The sequence below is a fragment of the Nanorana parkeri genome, unplaced genomic scaffold (genome assembly GCF_000935625.1).
Source record: "Nanorana parkeri isolate BGI_ZX_2015 unplaced genomic scaffold, ASM93562v1 scaffold383, whole genome shotgun sequence".
NCBI classification, from domain to species: Eukaryota; Metazoa; Chordata; class Amphibia; order Anura; family Dicroglossidae; genus Nanorana; species Nanorana parkeri.
This window is the reverse complement of record NW_017306651.1, coordinates 901,476-927,824: the sequence shown is the minus strand read 5'-3', so window position 1 is coordinate 927,824 and position 26,349 is coordinate 901,476. Positions and strand designations below refer to the sequence as shown.

Sequence of the window (26,349 nt, the reverse complement as noted above, 5' to 3'; positions counted from 1 at the left end):
TTAAATTAAAGTCCAAACACATATATCCTCCTTTAAAGGGCATCTGTAACCCAGGTACATCCTTCTTCCACCTCTATAAAGAATTACCATATTATCCCTCCTCTTTAGCATCGTGCATAGTTTTATGAAAACAGGCTTACACTCTCAGTTTACTTCTGTCAGGTAAAAAAGACTATGAACACATTAATTCTGCTAAGGCACTAACATTGCAGCGTAATAAATATACAACTTTACAAATATAAGAGTATGGGAATCCAAAAATAAAATTGAACATATTATAGCTTACCAGTCCTTGATGGCTGCATTGTTTATTTAATAGGTTTTGTGTTCCTTTATTTGCACCTGATGATCCTGCCAGTAAGTGTTTTCTTGTCATAGGGTGACAATACTCATTGACTATAACTATGGAGGAGCAGTATCATCACTCTTTGATGCTAACTCCGACTCTGACAACAGGCTGATGTGGTGATGCAGAGCACAACAGCACATTCAGACTGATTCTATTGACTAAGCACTGCAGTCGGCTTTGTAGAGTTGTACTGTGCAAAGCTAAATCGGACATGTAGTCCAGCAGAAGCTGACCACATCATCACTAAGGATCATGTATGCATTGCTAAAGCAGGGGTGTATAAACTAGACCTGTAACCCCACAAAAAATGTCTTCAGTTTAGTTTTGGATCAATTCCGTTTTTTTCGGAATTCTGATCCGAAATTTGATTTGTGTCATTATTCGATTTTCAAATCTGGCTGAATTTTCGTTTCGGAAAACACAGTCATATGGCTGTGCCCCCAACAGCCAAAAAACCCATCTGACTGGCCAGAGAACAGTCATATGTCCAATTTAGTTTAGGTTAAATTGAAACTTGGACAGATCCTAAGTATCATAAAAGGTCCATTTAGATTCGTTTGCATCCAGACTTTGGAAATTTGGATGCATCCGAAAGTCCAAATTTAACGAAATTTCTATGAATATCCATTTGGAGCAAAACAAAATTTACACGTCTAGTATAAACAGCAAGCTGCTGCTTGGGGAAGAAAAGTGGTGCATAGTGTGTGGATTTAAAAGTAATCAAATAATATGTATAATAAATAATAATAATAAAAAGTTTGCTATTCTAGCTGTATTAAGTCCTAGGCATGAGACTTTTGCCTAGGACTTAATAATACTTTAAAATATCTAAAGCTAGACATGATGTCCAAAAAACAAAAATGGGGAGACATCTTCCCTTCAGTTTAGCACCAGCATCTGCCCTGTTTATTCAATGATGCAGCTGAAGGTCTAACACTTCCTTTCCTCTTCTCAGTAAGGAAAGGAATTGGCCTGGTTGCAAATAGTCATGCCTCCATTAATCAAAAAGTAATGCCTCCATGTCTGTGGCTTGAGATCTATTAGAGGGACTGTGAATGATCATGTGCCATATTATAGAGATGTCCGTACTCCACTAATGTATGCTTTTCTTTTTCAGATTGAGTGTTTAGAAGCATGGATCTGCATCACAAACAACAAGCTGTAATGGAACGGGGATGTTGTAGTGGATTTTCGGTTTCTCCTTCGTGAAGTTTCTTCACCCAATGCCGCACATTGCTAATGTCCACTACAGCATGTCAATAAACATTCTTTAGCTAATTACGATTAGCAAAACCCTCTTGAAATTCAATTACAGCTCGTTGTTTTGGCCGCAGATCCATGGTTCTAATCACTCAATCTGAAAAAGAAAAGCATACATGTTATGTATGCTTATATAGAGGTACATGTATAGAGGTACATGTTATATACATATATACACATACATGTATAGAGGTACATGTTATATACCTCTATAACATGGTACACTCTAATAGATCTCAAATTACAGACATGGAGGGATTACTTTTTGATTGACCCTCGTACATATAGAAAGAGTTGGAGAATTGCTACGTGAGCTCTTATTACCTCCTCCGATGACTACCTACTAACAGGGCAATTCTCTCACAAGAATCGTTTTAGGCTGTCTGATCGAGGGGGGTCAGACAGTTATACAAGAATACTGCTATCATACATCTTATCGTTTAGTTAAAGCAGCTCTTTATGAAATGAGCATGTTGTAGTTTTCTTTTTAACATTACTGGACTGACAGCATAATTATAAATTAGCATTCCGCGAGGCCAAAGTTTATGAATTTAAGCCACGGCCAAGCTGAATAAAATGTAATGTTTAATAATTTCTGTAGAAAAAAATAAGATGCTGTAACATTACACTGGCACCCTTCCCCTGGTAGCGGGGATTAAGTGGATGGAGGGCTGGACACATTATACTGAAATTCCGGGGTCATGCAAAAGTACATTCTCAGTCAATTCAGGTTAATTCTTATCTCTACAGGATATGTGAATCCAAAATGAAACTGGATATCCTCATATATCAGAAATTTTCATTTTGAACAGATTTTGATTAGATGGTAACTATCATGTAGGGCATCATGATAGGTATCCATGGGTCAGAAATAAAAGGAACAGGATTCATATGCAGGTATGCAACTCACATATACAGCTGACCCTCTGTAAATAGGCACATTTATATTGTAAAGACTTCTCAGTCAATTGCAGTGAGTCTCAGGTAGACATGGCAGAGGGGATGACAGTGGTGCACAACTGCAGACATTTTGGTAAACACTTCAACACATATAAATGTATAACATATTTCATAGCTGCAAGGCAAAGTTACTTAATGCAGAGATCCAGGCATAATTTTTATTAACCCTTGCAGTGGGGCTATCCCTGCACTGCAAGGGTTAAGTGCTATGCTTAATTTGCGTATATTGCCCATGCATAACATTTTAGAGTTAAAGTAGTAGTAAAGTCACTTTTGTATTTACATATACCTACTGATAGCAAGCAGTAGATATCTAAAAACATTTAGAACAATAAAATAGTTACCAAAAATGTTATTACTTATCTGTGTCTCCGCCGCTCACTCCAGTCTGAAGATCTGAAGATTCTTGAACAGACGTTAAGGATCATGGGGCGGGCACATGCACAGTAGAGATCTTCGGCCGGGAAAACAGGAGAGACACAGGGTAAGTCAATGCAAGCAGCCGGGAGCATGCACTTCGGACAGACACCGTGGGACACAGAAGACGCAGCAGTCAGCACTGGATCAGAGACCAGCACCAGAGCTGAAGGGACTCCTGAAAACTACTGGAAAGAAGATGATCGCATCAAGAGCCATCATGTAAGGTAAGTCCTTGAATTAGATTTGGGGGGAGAATTGTGACTTTATTGTCACTTTAAGTGTTTTACAGTTCCTCGCAGTATTTTAGGCGAAGGGTTTTTCGTTCCCTTTTGTCCCCTTACCGCAACCTGACTAGTTATAATATAAAACAGGTGTATACATTAATAATAATTGTGAACTCTTTAATACAATGCCCCTTCTAATTTCTGAAGTAAGCAACAAACACAATAATTATTTTAATTACTGAAGAATATTACATGGTGTCCAAACTGAAAAAAAGTAATTTCAAAGTGTGACCTTCTATCACATGTGAACCGCCACCCATTAATTAATTTGTGCTTTTCCTTTATTTATCCAGTGAACTGCTCATTTGACCCTCATTAAGCAATTATAAAACTCAGAAAAATAATAGGACATGGAAGATGATTTCAAATTAAGGGTCACCCCTTTCATTTTAAACATATAACAGGATTAGGAGTACACAATCGTTCTGTAGGAAATACATTGTTAAGTAGTCCTAAATGTTTACAATTTAACCCTTCGACGACTATCATGTGGAAGTAACACTGGAATGTATAATTTACTGTCAAAATGCTGCTCTTCTTTCTCTGTGTATGGTATGCTGGTCTTCATACATGAAACATCCGAGGCTAGCCATACACACAAAGATTTAATTAAAAAAATAAATGTCTCCATCCATGCTAAACAACATAGATGAAGGAATATGGCAAGCACAGATGTCTCAATCTCTGAGCAGTGAGTGCGTGTAATTGTCTGTCACTGTTTGGATGAAAATTTTCCACATGACTCCTGAGTTTATCAAGCCAGGTGTTGCCAACATGGCCCCCCATGTCTCAAATGTTGGCCATTTTAGCAGGAATCAGTTGAAACTAATGCCATGATTGGTCTAGCTTAACACAGAGGTAAAGCTAAACTCTAGGAAGACAACTAAATAGGCACAACACAAATAGATATTTAGGAGCTGTAATACCTGCCAAAGGATTTGTATTTCTGTTCATCCTATTCAGAGATTTATACCACTCTACCATAAAGTACAGCTAGCAGGGCAGAAGACCTGATTGTTTTCCACCCAGCTACAGTAAAAAAAAACACTTACAGGTCTTGTCCCTCCCCCAGCCTGTGATTGGCCAGCGAAAGGAGAAGCAACACTGATGACCTCATCTCCCTATCACCCTGCTCACCCTGCTAACCTACATTCAAAGAGTCTCAATGCTTTCTCGCAATAAGAACTCAGAAGAAGAGTGACAATATGACTGTAAAGGGGAAGTTCCTTCTTTTATCAATATCTAATATATGCCTGGATAATGGTATCCTTAGGCCCCATTCACATGGGGAATTCTTCTAGCTGGTCCTGGCCAATGAAAAACAACTGGGCAGAGTCAGCCGTGAGATCACAGCTGGCTCCGCCCAGCCTACATTTGCAAGGCGATCGGCTGGCTTTTGGCCGGCTGTTCGCCCCATTTCGGCTGTCACTTCGGCTAGTTTTGTGAATAACCCTCTAAATTGATGAGCAGAAAAAGCTTTTTAAGGCTTGACATGTTGGGTATCTATATACCGGCACAACCCCTTCTTAATATTTTGCCAAAAAATTGGGTAACAAATGTTTCATAACATAATGTAGGGAAAAGTTTTATTTATTTTTTTGGTACTTTTTTTCTTTATATAGTAAATTTTGCATGCCTGCATGCCTTAATAAATGTCAAAGTACTGCGGCGCTGAATACTAAAAAAATGGCCTGGACAGGAAGGGGGTTTAACACCACGGTCTCCAAGTGGTTAAGGAGCATAATAAGTGATATTGAATGTTTTAGCTATGGTTATTTATATACAGTACTAACCTAAATTTTACTTATTTTCCAATTTTTTAAAGCGCAGAACTGTTACACTTCACAGAGACCCCGTTGGAGGATTAGGCCTAAGCATCAAGGTATGTAATATTCTGGATCCTTTACACATTCTCACAAAACAAAAATCACTCAGAGAAATAGACAAAATATTTTACTTTTACCAAAACTATATTAGAAAAATGGTTGTCATGGTTACTAAGATGGTTAGAAAATTCCCCTAACTAACTCCGGAGTATGTTTATTCACCAATGTGTTAGGAGGAGTTTTTCAATGGCTTATTAGCCCAGGGTATTTTTTAACACAGTTTAGGTTGATAAAACACATTGTAAAATAAAGGGGGTTCTTGCCTGTGGTGCCTTTGGTTCTTGCCTGTGGTGCTGTAATCACTGTTTATATAGCATGTTTTTTATGGCTTGCATTGCAACCTGGTTCTTGCTTCATATTCTGTCTTCTGAAAGCTTTTTGGTGGAATAAAAACAACTTGTAAAAAATGGACAGATACTCACCAAAACCAATCAGGATCATACTTTTATTTTCCATATTCCAGTGGGGAAAGAAAAGCAGAATCTGCTTGCTGCCAGCAGTTAACACGGAGGCAATTCTTTTATAATTATACCTGTAAAAATGAAATCAAAGCAACTAAACTTGCTGTATTTTTCGAGAAGATGTTTCACTGGTCATCCGACCACTTTTATCAATTCAGAATTGAGAAATCTTCAAGAAAAGTACAGCAAGTCCAGTTGCCTTGATTTATGTTTTACAGATATACCATGGGGTCTATTCACGAAGCTGCCGAAGGATCTAGCCGTAGCTTCGGCCGATCCTTCGGCTAGCTTCGGCCCCAGGACTCCTTCGGTTCAGTAGAACCGAAGGGGTGCTGTACGGGCTATTTACTATAGCCCCTACAGCTCCCGAATGTGGCCGAGCGGCTCAGTCGAGCCGAACGCATATGCATCGGCTCGGCTGAGCCGTGCTGAAAGCCGAAGCTGGCCAAGTGGCCGGCCATTGGCCGGCCGACAGCCTGCTTCTGACAGCGGCTGTCTTCTGACATCTTACGGCTGGCTCTGGCCACTTGCAGAGAGATCAGCGTCCCTGGTTACCTGCTAACCAGGGACACTGATCTCCATACAGCAAACTCTCCCTGTCGCTCCTAGTGTTCGGCTCACTTCACTTGGGGTCGGTTGTTCACTCGGCTGCCCTCGGCAGCTTAGTGAATAGACCTGCATGACTTGGATGACCCAAATTCATACACTCTTGACCCAAGATTCGCTAATTTTTCTATTGGAATCTTCGGGGAAAATCTTGGGTCAAAGGAGTGTGAATCTGGATGAAAACATTGATAAATAGACCCCTGTGTGTTACTGGCCATAATAGGCTTAATAAGGCTTATCACAGGCAGTAGTCATTTTTCTATGGAATGAAAGGACAGCAGGTAGGTTGAAATCTCATCTACCTCTAGTACATTATATGCAGGTCAGATGCATTCCTGAAACTTTAACATATTCATCCTTTAAAATGTCTTTAAAATGTATATAAGGCTTTTTTGTTTGTATTAGGCAACCTTTACTGTACTAGACTGAATGGGCCTTCTTCCTATTAATATATCTTGTTGCATTTCACAAACCTTTAATAAAGACACATTTAAAAAAAAAATATTATATAAAGGTTTGTTTATTTTTAATGGTGCCTTAAAGACAAACTTCAAGATTTTTATAAAATTACCCTTTGCAATGGGGCTACCCCTGTACTGCTGGTTTAAGTGCTCATTGTGTCTAGGGGTGAAAATAAAGAAGAAATACTAATGCGATCCTCAGTCCTGCCTGAACGCTAGACTGGTCCATGCAGCCGCTTCTCCCCTGGGCTCCAGAGGTCTAAGGGCATGTGTCAACATCACATCTAATACAGATTCATTAGACATGACCAGAGGGGGGAGAGAGGTGAGCGGTCACTGCCGCAGGACTGAGGATCGGGTGAACATTTCTTCTTTATTTTCACCCCTAGACCAAATTGGCACTTAACCTTTGCAGTGCAGGGGTGACCCCACTGCAAGGATTACTTTTTAAAATTCTGTTCTTCTTAATTTTTTTAATTAGCAAAATACATTTAGTGTGAACCGAAATGAGCAAAGTCATCCAATTTGTTTGGTTGGAAAGCACTCACAGCTAGAGTAAAACAACCTGTCCCCTGCCAGCATAGAGAAGAACTGCTATCTGTGTGTGAGCAGTAATCTCTCTGCAGCAGTCTGACGTGCTGCAACCTCCTCTGTGAGTCACAGGTAGACATATCCTAATCAGCCGGATGCATGAGCTCAGCTGATTGCACAGATATTGCTCTGACTCGGTGGGAGTGTGTCTGACTACTGCAGAGAGACCACTGCTTACACACAGGTAACTGCATTCCTTTTCTGCATCATGCTGGCAGAGGAGAGGCTGACTGCGGCTGCTATCCATCTAAACAATATTTAAGACTTTGCACATTGATTCACAATGCATTTATTTAACTGACTGAAAATGAAAGTTCCATTTGGCTTTAGGAAATTGTGCATAATGCTTATTTGAATCTAACAATCTTTTGCCAAGATAAAAATAATGTGCTTTGCAAGGATGTGTTATAAATGACTAATATACCTTATTATATATTTTTTTTCCAGGGTGGAGCACAACATAAAGTACCTGTTGTTATATCCAAAATCTTTAAAGATCAACCAGGTAAATCCCATTTATGCAGATGTATTTCTAAAAAGTAGTTTTGTTAATATAATATAGTTATAAGAAGTATTATTATTATTACTATCATTATTATCATTACTGTTATCACTGTACTCCCATTATATTTACATTTTACTTAAAGAGTGTTGATTTTATTGCTCTTTAGCTGATCAGAGTGGGTTACTGTTCACAGGCGATGCACTCATGCAGGTATGTATCTTTGTTTTTTATCATTGTTTTATTTTTACATCTTAATGGTTTGAAACAATCATAAAAGTCATAGTAAAATGCTTTATTATGTATTTTTAGTTCAAACATCCAGCTTCAGCCAAAAATTTTGTTTTTAGTTTTGGAGAGAGTTACAATGTCTGTCACATATTTATTACTCTCGGTGCCCCTGTTTGTGAGATTTGTCCCCACTCTCCATCTGCATGATGGACATAGAACTGGAAGAGAAGGTAAATATCCTCCAGAGGGTCACGTGTATTTCCATGGTGCCTGTGTCCCCATGAGGTATATTTCCGCTCATTTCTTGTCAAAGTGATGTGTCAGGCAAAACAAGAAGAGAAAACATTTAAAACCTCAGTGGGGACAGGGCTTTAAAAAACATTCAGAAGTTCTAGTAAGTAACTGTAGTTAAAAAGTAGTAAATTAGTAAATGTACTCCTTGTGACCCAAAAGAGAATTAAAGCCAAAAAGAGGTTTGGCTTTAGTTCTCTTTAAATGGGAAATCTAATGTTTTACATCGATCACTGGTTCAGGTATAGAGGGAAAATCTTCCATCTGTAAAACTTGTTCTGTAGCACGATTTCCCTCACAGTGGAGTGATTTATTCTTGCTTCTGGTTGTGCTTCTGTGACAGGAAGTAAAATGAAATCTACTCAACAGGACACATACAGCAAAAAAAAGTGAAAAAAAATATAATTGGCATGAAATAAAATATAAAATAAAGACAAAATAAGCCGTGCAATTCGTTCATCAAATGGACTTCTGAATTACAGTCTCTACTCAAGAGAGATAAGTACATCTAATCTCTGTTGCAACACTGTATGATCAGCATGTCTGCTCATTCAATATATGCTATAAATGAGGATTTCAAACCAGGTTGTTGTTGAACTATACACATGTGTGTCTGCTATATATCCTCTCTGGAGCACAGCACTTTGATCTATTCACTGATGTATTTTGCTGCGAGTGAAGACATTGGGGGTGATTTACTAACCTAAACACACGCACGCACCAGGTGCGTGTGATTTTTACACAGCAAAACGTATTTATCAACCAAAAAGTCTCTATAAGCATATTTCCACTAATGCCATATATGGAAAAATCATGCACATGATGCATATATAGTGCTGCTTCACAGTGTAGACAAAAATGGTTAGCTCATGCATTTACATTCCTGCATTCATCAACGCAAGCAACACATTGTAGAGCTAATTTACACAACATCACCTTGCAATTCAGGGCAGGGCTTTGCACAACACACCTGCTGGGTGTGTACACACACTACACACTACAAAGGTGTTTAGATTCCACCCATAGATCATGCTGGGAGGGAACACACTACAGAGGTGTATACACGTTCGTGGTGTGTTTATAAGGTTAGTAAATCAACCCCATTGAGTACATGTGGGTACTCCGATCTGTGAGATTCAACGTTCTCAAAAGGATCTATATGATATAACAGCGGGGCATGTTGTGCAGTATCCGTGCTTCCTACTTTTATCACATCGGAATGTTGATCCTTTTGCAAGTTTGATGAATTAATCCATATGAATGTTTGGATACTTGTGGATGTATCAAGATTTTTACAAATTGAATTAGAACCACATGATTCAGCAACCAAACCTTTGATGTCCTAAAATACATGGAGTGGATAGGATTGCTGGATTCCATCCATGAACACGTGCTTACTGCATGTTATGAGATTCCTACTCATGAGGTTTTATGATAAGTATTATTTATTCATGATGTACTTGAATAACAACTACAAATCGATTCATAGCTGGGGCCTTAGTATTATAGTCGGATATATCTCTATACATTTAATATAAAGCCATGGTGAGGGTAGAAGGGATACATTTTAATTGTTTTTAAATGTTTGTCATTATTATGTGATGTGATTATTTAAGGTTATAATAAAATCATTGTTTAATAGTATTTTTGGACTTGGTTGTCCTATATTGAGATTTCTCTATGGAGAAATAATTGGCTATTTGTGAACAGCCTATTTGCCTTTAGTAAATTAACTCAGTGACTCTATAGATGCTTGTCATACAAGTCTGGTCTGGCTTTTGTGTTGAAATTGTGACTTGGATAATACTTCTAACTCAAAATAAAGCTTTTTGCCACCTGTATGCTTGCATCTTTTCATTTCCCTTAACCCTTCCTTATAGTATGTGGCAGCCCAGCAAAGTATCTTGCAAATGGTGATTTTTTGAATGCATAGATAGTTGCAAAAAGCTTTCAATTGTCTATTTTTTCAATATTTTCTATTTTGGCGTTGCCTAGCAACATTCTCAGTTTGAAGCATTAAGCCTACTGGAAGTGTTTTCTTGTCACATGTAATACAAAGCATTGCCTTATTTTGTCACCCAAAGAAGATAATTCAAGTAGTGCTCCGTTTTTATACATGGCATACAAACAATTAAAGATGTTTGATAAGAAATTTATTGTACAAGTGTGTAGCTGTATTCGACCATAATCATACTTGAACAGTAACACAAAGCACAAGGTTGCCAACCCTAACCCACTCCTTATGCTGTAATTATTGTAAATTGTTATAAAAGTCCTATGCGCCATGCCATGTGACACCTCAGTATATACTACAATGCCTTTCTAGTCTTTTTAATGTATGTAATAAACTTTTACTGAGTAGGTACAGGTGCATTTAAAACATTGCAAAAGTTGCAACTTTGAACAAATGCATCTTGCACAATATGTTTGCACCTATTAAATTCCGCATATTGTTGCAGGAATATTCACACTTAGACCTGATTCCGACATAGACAACAGCGTTTCCTTTTTGAAAAAAAGCACACTGTTTGCTGCACGTTTTCATGCATGCACTAAATACGTGCATTTTTACAAGCAGATTGTGACACATTGAAGTAAATGGGCAAAACATGTGCACAAACACGCAAAACGAATTGCAATGCGCGTTTCCAATAATTTCCTATTGAGTCTATGGGGCCCAAAATGAGCTGGGATATGCCCCAAAGAAGCTCATGTACTGTTTCCAGCGACAGGCGTTTTGCTTATTGTGACAAAACACTCAGGTGTAAACCGCAGCCATAAGAATTACTTTTTTGGTGAAGCTTTTTGTCACGCTGAATCAGCTGCGACAATACACTCAGTGTGAACCAGACCTTTTTATTTGTTGTTAGCTAAATAGTCCCTAATACTAGTACAAGCCTTTTTTGCTCACCATGTTAATTTCCTGTTGATCTTGCAAGTTTCTTTTGCTTCTCCGGGCTTCCTGTAATAGGGTGAAAATGCTTCCATTTCAGCATTAGCATTGTCAGCCTGAATGCTCTCCATCTGGGGAACTACACTTTGCTATGTACAGCATTCTTCATAGCTTCCTGTTGTCAACCCAGGGCCATGCGCCAAACAACAGTATTTGTATGACAGCTATGCAGCAGAGTCTGCAGCAACATCACAGATGCCCAATGTGCTGCTGGCTTCTCCGTGCCTAAAACCCTGTAGACACTGTGGGAAAGATAGCGTGGTCATGTGACAGCTGAAAATATTTTCAATATATAAAAAAAAATGTTTGTCGCAGCTTAAAATAATTTAAAAATATTTAAACATTACTATGGTTTCAAAAACTTTGCTAATAGTATCTATAAAAAATAAGTCAAGGCAACTGGACTTGTATTTTTCTTGAAGACGTTTCACTAGTCATCCAACCAGCTTTCTCAATTCAGAATGACTTGTACAAAAAATTATCTGGGAATAAATATGGTAAATGTCGCTCCAATCCACATAATCTGTTAGTCGCAACCCGGTGTTGATTGCATTTGCATAATTGGAGTCTAGGAGGTGTTAAAACAGCATTGTATGTGGCAGACAATAGATGTTTCACCCCCAACCTCTATTCAAGCTTGGCTTTTCCATTTTTACATAAATGGCCTCTTTCACACCTCTTTTGAACCAGTCCTCCTCCCTGTCTGGGATGCATACTTGCCTGTTTTCAAAGGAGTGATCTTTTTCCTTTAGCCTCTCTATGGGAATGTTACAAACAGCTCCTGGCTCCAATTATGTAAATGCAGTCAACACCTGGTTGCAACTGACATGTTATGTGGATTGGAGCAACATTCACCATATTTATTCCCAGAGAATTGTTATTGTTAAATACAAGTCATTCTGAATTGAGAAAGCTGGTTGGGTGACCAGTGAGACGTCTTCAAGAAAAATCCAGCATGTCCAATTGCCTTGACTTATTTTTTATAGATCTACCATGACCTGGATGAATGAGAACCTTCACAGACATTCTGCTAATAGTGTGTGTCATCAGAATGCCCTGCTTGTTTATTAACAGCTGGGTTTACATTTGCTTTAACTACTAAAATAATTCATTAAAGTATATCTAAAGCCTTAATTTTTTTAAATGTTTTAATAAAGTCATTTTTTAATAGAGTCACTTTAAATTTGAATAAAGTTTTGAATAGAGTCACTTTGAGTAAATTTACCCAAATTCCTGAATTTAAATTTAGAAGGTGAGAGTAAATCCCTCCAAAGAAAAATTCCCTATTAGACAATGGTCACCAGAACAAGTGTTCCTATTGGGATATTTTCCCTTTATTCCTGTTCTTGAGACAGCTCTACAGTTTTATTCTCCAGTTACTTTCTGACCAGGTGACAAAGGACCAATAGAGAGGGTGAATCTCACAAAGCAATAAAAACCTGATAGTATCTAACTCTTCCCTACTTTATCCAAAACTAACAAAGAGAGGTTTGACTTTACAAAAACTTTAAATAAACGCCCATTTAAACTCTCGGTCTGCTATATTGTGAAATTCTCTAATTGGTAATATTCTGTGATCACTAACAGGATCATCAGTCTCCATTCACACATAGGCATTTAGAATTTAGCGTGTTTTGTACACGCAAAAAATGTGCGGTTTTAGTACATGTTTAAATGTGGAATTTTTAATAGGCATGTGGTTTTGTGCGCGTTTGTGACTATACTACAGTCTGTTGGGGACAGAACTCACTGAAATCTGCCAAAAATCATGTATGTACTGTTTCTCATGTTGCACAAGTGTAAACAAGCCCCATAGGAATGCATTGCTTGTTATGTGCGTGGGCAAAAACATGTGAATGGAGAATAAGTTCTATGTGACCAAAATTCACTACATTTTTCTGTTGATGGTTTCTAATTTTCAGCTTGTTTATTATCTGTTCACTGCATTGATCTTCAAATCACTAACTTCAAACTGTTTATAAAATTACTCTGATGTTGCAGCGACTTTGTCAATGAAAAATAAAAAACCTACATTTATAAAGTACAATTATTATACAGAAACGTCTCTCTAATTGCAGGTGAATGGGATAAATGTTGAGAGTGCAACTCATGAAGAAGTGGTAAGTTGTAAGTATTTTGAACTAATCTGTGTGCATGGTTTTTTTTCTTCACTGTTTTAATTCAATTGTGTTGCATTTATCGATGCTCATTTTTTAAAATTTCCTGTTGTATTTTCTTTATTTCTTTTCAGTTATGATTCTATATTTTCCACATATGTGTATTATTATAATCTTTTCAAATTTATATAATAATAATACAAATAATAATAATAATAATACACTTTACAGTTTATTACATACCATGCGCTGATTTAATGGTCAACCACACTTCTCAAGCAGTAGTATAATGCACTCAAAATTGGAGATAGCATTTTTGCATACTGTGTAGCTGCACAAGGCTCTGGGAGTCAGGAGCCCATATATATTAGATGTCGGTTGGGGATAGAAGCCTTTTCTACTTTCACATAGAACTGAATGCTGCTCTCTTATAGGGTCAGTGAAAAGATACCTATTTCAGTATTTGAAAGATGGGGAGGGGGCGAAAACTGTTCTTGCTTTGATGACTTTGTATAGCATTGAATCTACACATACCCTAAAATATCTAAATCTATATGTTTACATATAAACTTTAAAGTTTAAGTGATACCCTTTATTGACTAACCTAAGTTATTTAGGATGCATGCTTTCAGGGTGTTTACCATCACACTATAGCGGTAATGGCTATTGTAAGAGATAAGAGATCAAAATTTAGATGTGTTATTGAGGTATTTAAAAACTGAAATCTGCAAATAAAGGCTATGACTAAAGCTCTAAACCTATTGCATTATTCAATGGCTGAAATGGTACAATATTCTACTAATATGTAAATAAATAACTACAATTTATTTAGGCTTCCCACTAAGTGACTTTCCAAATCAATGGTGTCTAGGAGTGCTTGTGTGTTTACTAGAGACATGTTCATGAGTGATGTGATATTGCATATTCAATTTTATTTCAGTACAATTAAAGGAGAACTATGGGGTCAGGGCTTTTCCCCATAGTTCTCCTTAGGGTAACGGGAGGACACAAACTAACGTCCTCCCGTTACCCTAAGCTCACTATACCGTGAGCTACAGCTCGTGGTATACTGAGACGACGCAGCCGGAGCGGATCCCGACATTGATGTCGAGATCCGCCCAGCTGCGTGAGTGACAGCTGGCTCTGCCTATCTAGAGGCAGAGCCAGCTGTACCCGCTCCCTCCCCCGTCCGTTCCGCCAGTCAGTGCTGGCGGATCGGAGCGGGGAGAATCCAGCCCCTCTCCTGTCACGGCAGAGAGCCGTGACAGGATCGAGAAGTGAGCGAACGCCGGTATATGTTCGCTCACCTCCCGATCTACTGAGCCGACCTGTGACAGTCTCATTGTCACAGGTCGGCAAGAACTATGAGGTGAGTGAAAAGCACTCACCTCATAGTTCTCCTTTAAGGATTTTAAAGCAGTACTCCAGTTAAAGTGACACTAAACTCAGGAGTTAAACCTTACAAATATATTCAAGTACATTAACTTATAACAAAAATGTATCTTATTTGTGTATCGCTCGGCTGTAGATCCTCAAATCATCTCTGAATTGGTGCTGACACTGTCCTTCCTTCTGGAGGGTGGCTACTTTTGTTCCCCATGGTCCCTGCGTGTGTTGTAAAGTAGTCACCGCTGCAAGCTCACTCCTGTGATGGACTACAATATCAATACACATTAGTAAACTAAAGGTGAGATTCTAGTCCATCACGGGGGTGAGCTTGGAGCAGTGGCTACTTTACAACACACACAGGAACCATGGGGAACAAAAGTGGCCACCCTCCAGAAGGAAGGACAGTGTCAGCACCAATTCGGAGAAAATGTGAAAATGTGAGGATTTACAGCTGAGTGATACACAAATTTATGATAATAGTTAAGGTACGTGAATGTATTTTTAAGGTTTAACTCCTGAGTTTAGTGTCACAAAAATAACAAATTAACAAAAAAAGCCTGTTAAATGATAAAATTTAAAAGTAGATTTTGCGTCTATACTCACCAAACTTCTTTCTTTATACATGATGGCCAACATCATTCAAGTCACTTCCTCTGTGGCCAGATCATCATGACCCTGCCCCAGTCTGTGGCATATACAAACAAATAAAACACAGTGGGAATCCAGAAGGACATTCTATATATAATGAGGGGGGCTCTTTGCAAAATTGCACTTGTGAATGTATTGTGATGTCATGCTGCATTATCTCTACTAGATGAAGCTTATATTCTATGCTCCCCAGCTCCTCCATCTAGTGGAACAGAAAAAAAAAAATATTAAGGACATTCCTTTCTGCCATTATTCAAACAAAATGAACTTTTACAAATATTTGCAGGGATCCCTCATTATTGTAATTTGCAGTAATTAACAGTGTTCACCATAAAATACTTGGACCACTTTTACCATGATTGATTCACAATAGCCCGTACAGCTCGCGAACTTAGCCTAGCGGCTCAGTTGAGCCGAAGGCATATGCCTCGGCTTGGCTGAGCCGCGCTTAAAGCCGAGGCTAGTCGAGCGGCCGGCCATTGGCCGGCCGACAGCCTGCTTCTGACAGCTGGGCGGAGCCATCTGTGATTTTACCCAGGGACACTGATCTCCAGATCTTAACCAGGGACACTGATCTCCAGACAGCAAACTCTCCCGGGCGCTCCGGGAGTCTCCCGCTCCCAGCCGGCCAGGAGAGAAACACTGCTGTTTCTTTTTTTTTCTTTATTCTAACACGGAGCCATGTCAGAATAGAAAAAAAATTAATAAAAATGTGCCCATAGGAATGCATTGCTAGATTCCTATTGGCTATTTCAATTTGCAATAGCCAATAGTAAACTAGCATGCTGAGCATGTTCGGCCGACCCGAAGCCATGTGAAGCTACCCGGTATACGGCTGAAATCAGTCGTACCAGCCTGAAGTGAATAGCCGAACAGCGTCACGTCGCTTAGTGAATAGACCCCTATATATACTAAAACAAAACACTAAAAAACAAAACACTAAATGATGCTAAATTTGGATGGACCACTCTTCTTGCCTTACCATCCTCTCCCTGAAAGAAGAAATTCTCAGTGCCGGGAGGTGTGCCCACTACTACTCACTAAGGAGGGTAGAAACACTACATTGGTTACTGGGAAGAGTCAACATGGACCAGAAAAGTGTAGAAGGGACAGCGGTGGTGATTGGGTGAGTGGATGAGTTCCTTATGTGGGGAGAAGCCTTGGCAAGGGTAGGTTGTTTTCTTTTTATGCATTTTAGAATACGGTATGTACCTAAACCTAAAAACAAAATATAATATATTCTAGCTTAGCATTTCTCAGATGTGGAGGCTGCATTAATTTTCTTTGAAGTTTTATTTTTTCTTTGGTCTCTGGCTTTTTTCCTTTATTTTTCGCTAGTAACACACATCCTGTCCTAGAGTGACAACACTCACTCAATGGACTGCAGAGTTGCCACCTCTGAATTTTTGTTTTGGAACAAAGTCACCATGCCTGAAATGCAACCCCCAACAGCCCAAAAAATCCATCTGATTGGCCAGAGAACAGTCACACGTCTGATGTAGTTTAGTTTTGTGCAAAATTTGGATGGAGCCGAATATAATAGACCAAAAGGGAGCAAATAAGAGAAGTGCATTGTTGGGGTTTGCATAAACTTTATTTTTTGGATATGACTGGAGAGCATCTTTACTTCTTGGGTCTCTCTCTCTCCAACAAATTCAATAGGGCACATTTTCTGCTGGCTAATGATGTAACTGGCAATCACCTCCCTTAGAAATAAAGTTAGTTTGACCTTTTTACGACCCTTAAAGAAGTTAATGAGGTGGTATTACTGAACATGCATTTGGTAAAAGAAACAACAGATGTTAATTCTGGCAGTAAATGGTTTATAAAAGTTAGCTTTTATGTTCCTTGCACTCCTTATTCATGTGGCTCGTGCTTTTATCTCTGCTTTATTTGTATAGACTATTTCCATAAAATGATATGATTGCTCTCAGTCTCATTTTCTTGAACTTGGGTCTGCTTATATTTACAAAAATTTCAAGCACTTTGCACTATTTAAAGTGTTATTCCATTGTCAACTAAGTTAATCAGTATGAATGCAGCATACATAACATATAAGCTACAGAATTCAACAAACATTATTTTTGTAATTTGACTTTCCTGTATCCTGGTTGGATTAACATATAAACGTAAAGTTTATACTTTTTTAAAGCTTTGTATAAAGTACGGAAGGAAATAAAACCTTTGTCTGATCCTCAATAAAGTAAAACTCCAACCAAAGCCCTTTTTAGCTTTGGATGGTGTAAGGGAGGGTTATGAATCCTGTCAACTTTTTTTGCATCTGTGTGTCATTGGGGAGATCTCCCTTCACTTCCTGTTCGATAACATCAATTGGAAGTAAGAGGAAATCCCTCCAAAGAGAGGGAAATCTCGTTGGCAGGGTCAATAGAATTAGTGACTCCATTGGAAGATTTCCTATTTATACCTGTTCTGATGACAACCCAGAATTTGGGATTTTCTTTTCCTTTCACAGATTATGGTCAACTGGACGAATAGAAAGGGTGAATCTTGTTAACAGGGGGCACAGACAGCAATAAAAATCCTGACAGATGTTCTAATCCCTCTCCACGCTATCCAAAGCTAAAAATATGAAGTTTTGGCTTCAGTTGCACTTGAATTTTATCCTGAAGAGATTCGCCCTCTTTGTTTGTCCGGTGACTATTGTCACCAAAACATAAAGTGACAAGAAATCCAAAATGTTATAGCTGTCACTAGAACAGCAAAAATAGAGGGAAGACTGTTCCTTTGGTATAATCAATTCAGAGACAACTATCTGAGAGAGGATTCCTTCCACTTTAGAGACGTTTCCTCTGACTTTCTTTTGTGTCTCTGGGACATGAAGTAAAAGGAAATCTCCCTAATGGGACACAGAAAGTAACTGACATTTTAAACTGTTCCTGACCCTATTTAAAAAGAGAAGAGATTTCCCCTTGCCACCTGTCCTGGTGACTGGTGACACTCTATACAGGAAGTGACTGGAAATATAACCAACACAGATACAAATTGCAGCATGCTAACACGTCTGCAATCCTCCCAGGTTAAACCTTCTTATACAGTCCAGCTCTTCTCATGCCCTAATATAGAAACCCCTTGATACACAAGAAACAATTTAGTCCCGTAGTTTATGCAAAGCTAAAAAACCCTATTCTAGCCAAAACACAACAAGCTTTGATCTTTCCTATCTAGCCCTACTGAGAAGTGAGACAAGCCATGGCCCTTTATATCTAGAGAGCTCAAGAGGGAAATCCTTTACACAAGATGGGACATCCAACTAGGACTGCACCAGAAGCAAGCGATCCAGCAATTCAAACCTGATCAAGTATCTATCCCTCCACATTCTATCTAAAACAATAAATAAAGGCTTTGACTCCCACTTCCTCTTGTGCAAGGAAATACTCCTTGGCAGTTAGAATTCTTTTTGGCACCAAAAATTAATAGTGACAGTGTAGGGAAATGCTGCAGGTTTGCAGAGTACAGTCAAACTCTGATAAATGTAATGTTCACAATGTGCACACATAGCTTTTACACCCATTTGCAGGGAATGTATTCTAAGTATCAGTTTGTGTTAATCACGCAATGTTTTTGATGTACAATATACAGCATTGACACAAAACCCAAGTTCAACAAAGAGCCATCTTCATGTTACTGTTACAGCTATATACACATTTTGATTGTAGGAAACATAGTATGTATGTCTATGATGGTTTTTACAGGTCACTGACACTTTACAGGAGTTTCCACTGCAGGTATTACCATTTCTTTATTAGATATCAATCCTTTCAAATAAAAGGAAATAGATAAAAAATAAAAAAATAAAGCCAAACCTTTTTCTGGCTTTAGTCCTCTTTTGGGTCACAGGAGTACATTTACTAATGTATTCCTGGGACCCAACATGGTCATCTAGCAGGCTACTGCATGTTACTGTATGTACTGACAGAACAGAGCTACATTCCATCTGGGAATGATCCCAACAATATTGTCAAGATCTACCCCACTGCCTTATTGACAACTGTCTCTGCCTCTCTAGAGCCAAAGGAAGCTGTACTCGCCCCCTCCCCTGTCTTTCCCACTAATGAGCACTGGAGGAATAGAGAGGGGTATCCCTGCAGTGAGTGATTGGAAGTCACCACCCTCTGCAGGGAGAAGACCATGAGCTGAGTGATGAGTGGTTTGTGAACACTCAGCCCTCAGAATATAGGGCTGGCATGTGACACCAGCAGGCTCTACGTATTGGGAAGAGTACATTGTACTCTCCCAAAACTTCTCCTATAAGTTACCTACTGAATGAGCTGTATAGTCCACTGTGCCACTATCTCATTGTAGCTTCAAATGCAATCACACTGAGGCTCAGGAACCCTTTCACTGTGGACTCCAACTTCAGCCATTCTTCCCTACTCTTCTAGTACTTGCATAATGTCTTCAGGGGGGAACTTAGTGCTGGTGGAAAGTAGAAATTCCACAAACCGAGAGTAAAGAATTTTATGTTGGATCTTATTTAGATTATAACACTATTAACATAGTCAAATATTGGAATGCCCATGTGGGCTCCAGTATAAAAGCAGGATAGAGGGAAAAACTAAGATCAGCATGGGGAAACATACAGTATATGCAATATAAAGAATGGATTGCCCATAGTTTTTCTGAACACTTTAGTAAATAAAGTGTGTATAACATTTATAGGCAGATGAAGATTATTATTATTATACAAGATTTTTTATAGTGTCAACAGTTTGTGCAGCAAAAATAAAGAGAGACAATACAGTTACAATACAATTCAAGACAAGATGGTTAGAAAGGCCCTGCTCGTGAGAGCTTACAATCTAAATGGGAGCGGTAAGTGATACAAAAGGTCACAGCTGTGAGGAGATAAGTTGATTGAGCAAAAGTTTAGCTTTTAGGTAGAGGCAGCATAGGTTTCTCTAAAGAGATGAGTTTTCAGGGATTCCCTAAAGGCGACCCGAGTAGGAGATAGCCACAGAGATTGGACGGGAGAGGTTCTAGAGAAGTCCTGGGGGTGAGCATGAGAGGGGACGATGAGGAAGATAGAGATCAACAGATTTTAGGAGGGGTGTAGCGTGGTTGGAGGATTGTAATACTCTACCCCCTTCTTATGGAGTTCAATTAGGGATCTCAGGGCACAGCCCACTCTGATAAGGAAGTGGTTCAGGCTGGGGACACTGCTATAACCCTCTTAGGTGTGGTGAGGGGGCGCAGCTCCCACAAACATCATATACCACTGAAACAAAAAAGGAATTACCAGTGTATTCCAGCATACAAGGTAATCAATATTGTATACACACGTGAGGGTTAAGTATAGCTCAGCACAATCTATATGATGAACAACTGTATTAAATAGCCTGGAGGTATGTGCACATATATACAATGTGAGTCCTGTTATAAGCAGTTTGCATAGGAGGTTGTAATACAGGTTTGGACCAGCAGATGGCGATACTGTCAAGCTGCACAGTAATCACAGTGCCTGTGTCCCTGTTACTTGCGGTTTTGAGATGTCTCTTAGTAGTGCAGTCTTGCCAGAATCCTGAGAGGAGGTAAGCAATGGGGATCAGGCTCCTTCACTCCTGTGAAGGTTCAGGCTAGCAACCAGCAGCTGAGGCAGTTCAGTAGGCGGGTAGGAAAGCAATTGCTCAACGTACAGTCTCCATTGACTGAACACCGAGCAATTGAATATCCCTCGCTTTTAACGAGGGAGCCGGCGTCCGTGGGCGGAGCTACACTCGGCGGCCCTGGGAGCGCGACGTCTGAGCTGGAGGAGGGGCCGGGATCTGCGGCCCAGACGCTGCTGCTGAGAACGTCCCTGACAAGGATATTTTGAGATGAGGTGGTGGATGTGGCTCAGGGCAGAGTTGTGAATGGATTTGTATGTTGTGGTTAGCATTTTCAATTTGTTTCATTGAGTGAACAGAAAAAAGTGGAGGGATTTGCAGACACTGATCCACAAGCGAGGTTGATGATGAAACAAATGCACAAGCAGAGGTTACCTTCAATGAAACTCATGCTAAAAAGGTGGTTCTAGAGAAATAGTCAGCTGATTCTGTGTGCAAATCTCATTTTCGTTTTCATTTACAGTGAAAGCTGAACTTGACTCTGCCCCTTCTACCCACAAGCCTCAATACAAGTCAAAGAGGCAACCCATCAAATTAAAATATCAAAAGTGAAATAGCAACCTGTGGGGGGAACCACAATATTCAGAGGAGAACACACCAATAAACCTAGAAGAGTTGGATTGCAGTAGCAGCCTTAGTTCTTAAGCAAAGCAAAGTTTGAAATTGTCATAGTATTAGTAATCTTTTAGAGGGTGCTTCTGCCTGATTGTTATCCCAGCGACAGGGTAACTTCCAATCAGGGTGACTGCAGGGAACAATTATTTTGTTGGTCTATTTTAGCAGACCAGCTAATCTGCATAACCAGCAGAAAGTATTAATTTTAATCTTATGTAAACAGCTAAAAGTTTTCCTTTAGGCAAGGGTTGTGCTTCATGGCTTTGAATAAAATGGAACTTTTCATCAACCTCTACTTTTAGAATCATTTTAATATACAAGGGTTAACTGCAAGATACATTTTTAAATATAAACCTAATAGTTAGCCTACAGTGTATTCGATCTTTCAATTCACTCTGCAGTAGTAATGTGCAATATATACATCTTTTAACCTTTAATGGAAGCTTAAATTGAATCTTGCCTCCTGGGTGACATCCACTACTCCATAAAACTCTTAAAGTATTTAGTTTTAAAGCAGAGTTCAGCTTTGGTGCAGTGGTATTGATAATTTGAAAGAGTGAAACTGCTGTGCTTTGTTGAGTGAAATAAAATATATCAGGGGATCAGTGGGCGATTTCAAAGTTTCAGAGGAACAATAAAGACAGTGCAGACAGTGGTGGCCTATAATTGACTTATTTTAGCCCATAATTGTACCTTCTTTCATTGCAGTCAAAACTAACCTCAAGACTAATCTCTCATACAGTATTTTTGCTTATAATGGATTTTACCTAAATGTCCACCTATAACAAAATTTCATAATTTGCACAAACTGGCAAAAGAGGTTTTAATATTGTTAGGAGATGCACATTGTAATTATTATTATTATACAGGATTTATATAGCGACAACAGTTTGTGCAGCGCTTTACAATACAGGGAAGACATTACAATCACAATACAAATCAAGACAAGATTGTAAGGAGGGCCCGGCCCCTGAGTTCTTACAATCTAAAAATGCACATGTAAACGTTTTTACAAATCATAAGCTATTTAATAAAGAACATGATATAGTGGGGGTATGATATTTTCAACACACTGCAAATTAGAAAATGTAATATATTGTTTATTTGTCCATTAATGCCAGAGCCAACAATTCATCATTATCCATTTTTGCCCAACCAGGCAGTATTTGTCTGCCACATTTCTGAATGATTGAAAAATAATGGTTGCCTGTTGACTGATTCCTAAATTTGGAAACATTAATTAGATGAGCTTCTCTAAATGTGAGATACCTAATTCCCAGGGCTTGAACATACTAGAAATGTCTAGACAATAATGAAAGTTTTGTAAATTTTGGTAATGAATAGTAAAAGTTTTATAATCAAAGTAGGCACCAAAGGAAGAAGAGCTCATCTATGAGCTAACTTACTGGCATACAAAAAGCATTAGTACCTATGAAAAATCTGCTACTACAGGTGAAACTCGAATAATTAGAATATCGTGCAAAGTTCATTTATTTCACTAATGCAACTTAAAAGGTGAAACTAATATATGAGATAGACTCATTACATGCAAAGCAAGATAGTTCAAGCCGTGATTTGTCACAATTGTGATGATTATGGCTTACAGCACATGAAAACCCCAAGAACCCCAAATCCACAACCTCAAAAAATGAGAATATTACAGGCAATCAATAAAACAAGGATTGTACATAGAACAATATCGGACCTCTGAAAAGTACAAGCATGCATATGTACTCAGTACTTGGTTTGGGCCCCTTTTGCAGAAATTACTGCAATTACTTTTGCACGATATTCTAATTATTCAAGTTTCACCTGTAGTTATAAGGTGTAGTTGCCAAAAGAAGCCTAAACATACCTATGGTAGCTTTCAGTGCACCAACTATCCAGTGATACCAAGACTTTTTTAATTTGATTTTTTTTTTAAAAGGGCCCAAGAGGAGGGAGAGGGTACAAAAAATGCAAACTACAGAAGACTAAAAATCCAGGTCAGATATCATAAGTGTACAACTTGAGTATGAAGATAAGACCAAGCAAATGTATGTTACTCAGCACAAATGTAGTAAGGAACAATTGTATTATGTTTCATTAAGGTAGGATATCCAGTTTTTTTGGGAATAGATAGTATGTTTATATGCCAGAATGAAACTAGATATGTAATGGATCACAGTTGGAAAAGGGAGGGAGAGATTTTGGCCCACTGGTGTCACTAGTGAGAGAGAGAGAGCCTGGTAATAAATAAAGGAAAATTGTGGGAAGAGGAACAGAGAGAAGAAAAAAAATCTAATGGGAAATAGGAAGGATTTTACAGGGATGAAGAGAAAGGGTGGGGAAGGAAAGGGGAAACGGGTATAACAGAGGTGGGAATAAATGAAAGCCTGGGAGGAAGTGTAGGTCCTTGTGAAGAGAGATGGTATGCATAGCGGGGGGAGGGAGTAATAGCATACATCCAGGAATACTGGGCAAAAGAAGGGGGAGGAGATGGCAAGGTATCACAGGAAAAATCGATAATTCATGGAGTATTGAAAGACCACCCAGTAGAACCAAGTTTGTCTAAAGCTCTCCTCATGATTCTGGAGAGCCACTGTCTCCTTGATAGTGGTGTGGTCTGCTTCCATGGGGCTGAAATACAAGCCCTAACAGCATTCAAGAGGTGGATAACTAGTGAATGTTTGTATTTGTTGATGGAAAGAGAGTTTATGTGAAGATAAGTTGGTGGATCACCTCCCAGATCAATGGCTGTTATTTCTGGCATACAGTTCTCAATGATTTCCAAAAGTCCCGCAATGGAAGGCATTCCCCAAAAATATGGATCTACTGCGCAAGCATCAAATGCTCACGTGCGTGAATGCAATGTCACTTGAACGTTTAGCAATTGCAAAGCTGTACAAAGCTCCCATTGTGCTAATTTGTGCTCTCGCCAACCCCACTTAATCGTATCTTGATAACAATTAGCTCAAACTGTTTTTTTTTTTTTTTTAAATCTCTGTGTGCATCGGAATGTACAGTATGTTTGAAAGGTGAGTAAAGCTCTCCTAAAGTTAAATGCATACATTCACGTTAAGCTTTATCATTACTTAACATAAAAGTTGCACTAATGTGATATAATTTCAACAAGCAAACTTTGACTTGTACTTGTACATTTATGTGGGTACACAAATTACTTAAAGTTTGCATTGGAAACATTTAGGGCTGTTACTGATTAAAATTTTCGTGTTTGATTAATCAAAAACATTTTTAATCGATTAATTTCGATTAATTATAACGCACATACAGATCCAACTACATTGGCCTATACACATACAGCACAGCAATGAAGTAATAAAATGAACTAGGATCACACTAATCCAGCACGTTATTAATCTCACGTGCCCCACTCAATATGGCTGCCGCTTGAGTGTTGCAAATTGAAATAGCCGATAGGAATCTAGCAATGCATTCCTATGGGCAAAAATATATATATATTTTTTCTATTCTGACACAGCTTTTTTTCTATTCTCCCGGCTGGGCTGAGTTTGCTGTCTGGAGATCAGTGTCCCTGGTTAGCTGGTAACCAGGGACGCTGATCTCTCTGCAAGTGACCGAAGCCAGCCGTAAAATCACGGCTGGCTCTGCCCAGCTGTCAGTAGCAGGCTGCCAGCTTCAGCCAGGCTCAGCACGCTTCGGCTTTCAGCACGGCTCAGCCGAGTCGAGGCATATGCCTTCGGCTCGACTGAGCCGCTCGGCTAAGTTCGGGAGCTGTACGGGCTATTGTGAATAGCCCGTACAGCAGCCCTTCGGTTCTACTGAACCTAAGGGGTCCTGGTGCCGAAGCATCGGCCGAAGCTACGGCTAGATCCTTCGGCTGCTTCGTGAATAGACCCCTATGTTTAGCGTGAATGGGCTCTTCATTTTTAAGTTCAATACAAATTGAAAATCCAACTGTGTTTTTCAATCATCCCTTTTATTCATGTTAACACTGTACCTTGACTTTTAGTTGAAGCATATTTATTTTAAATTATAATCTTTCATTACTTCTAAGGAAAGCCACTGTATAATATTTTATTAGAAGCCAACAGGAATTTCTGCATTTCTTTTGATGTGACGGATCATACCGGTCCTTCTTGTCAGTGCTGACCTCAGGTCTGAGTGCATTTTAAAATAGTACACATAAGAAGGTCTGATGTTTTAATCATAACTTTATTGTAATGTCAGGTCACCATATAACTCCTTTTACTAAAAACATCAAATGCTTATGCTTGGGAAAAGCATACAAATAGTTTTTTAATCCCTCTTTTTTCTGGTTTCTCTTTTGTCAGCCTGAAATATTTACTTAAGTATGTTTAAGGTAAATTATCATGCATTTTACAAGTATTCTTTTTGTTGTTAATGTGATTTAAAAAAAATATTTTTTCATGCTTTTTGTTGTCATTTTTTATACTATTTCATATACATTTTGTAGGTACAAGAGGACATACATACCTGAATACTAGACAGTGAAATCAGCACCTTTGAATGAATGCAATAAAAAAATGAATTGCAGATGAAAGTTACTTGGAAAGTCTATTTATCTTCCAGTCTCTGTGCATCAATAATTTTTTATGTTAAATAATGATTAAGTGTATCACTTAGAGGTATTTATTACCCCTCAGGAATCAGGGCACTTTTCCTGGCAATGCGTTCATCTACTTGTCATTCCAGAAGGATGAAACTTTCTTTGATCAG

At 38.8% G+C, this 26,349-nt stretch overlaps 1 protein-coding gene across 1 annotated transcript in view; it reads left to right on the top strand.

Annotated features, from left to right (window-relative positions):
* SNTG2 (syntrophin gamma 2) overlaps nt 1–26,349 on the top strand; it is a 381,958-nt gene that overhangs the window by 206,692 nt on the left and 148,917 nt on the right. The window contains exons 4-7 of the mRNA XM_018559229.1: nt 5,099–5,155; nt 7,726–7,783; nt 7,950–7,993; nt 13,334–13,375. Of these exons, the coding sequence (XP_018414731.1) occupies nt 5,099–5,155; nt 7,726–7,783; nt 7,950–7,993; nt 13,334–13,375 (201 nt within the window). The remainder of the gene's footprint in view (nt 1–5,098; nt 5,156–7,725; nt 7,784–7,949; nt 7,994–13,333; nt 13,376–26,349) is intronic.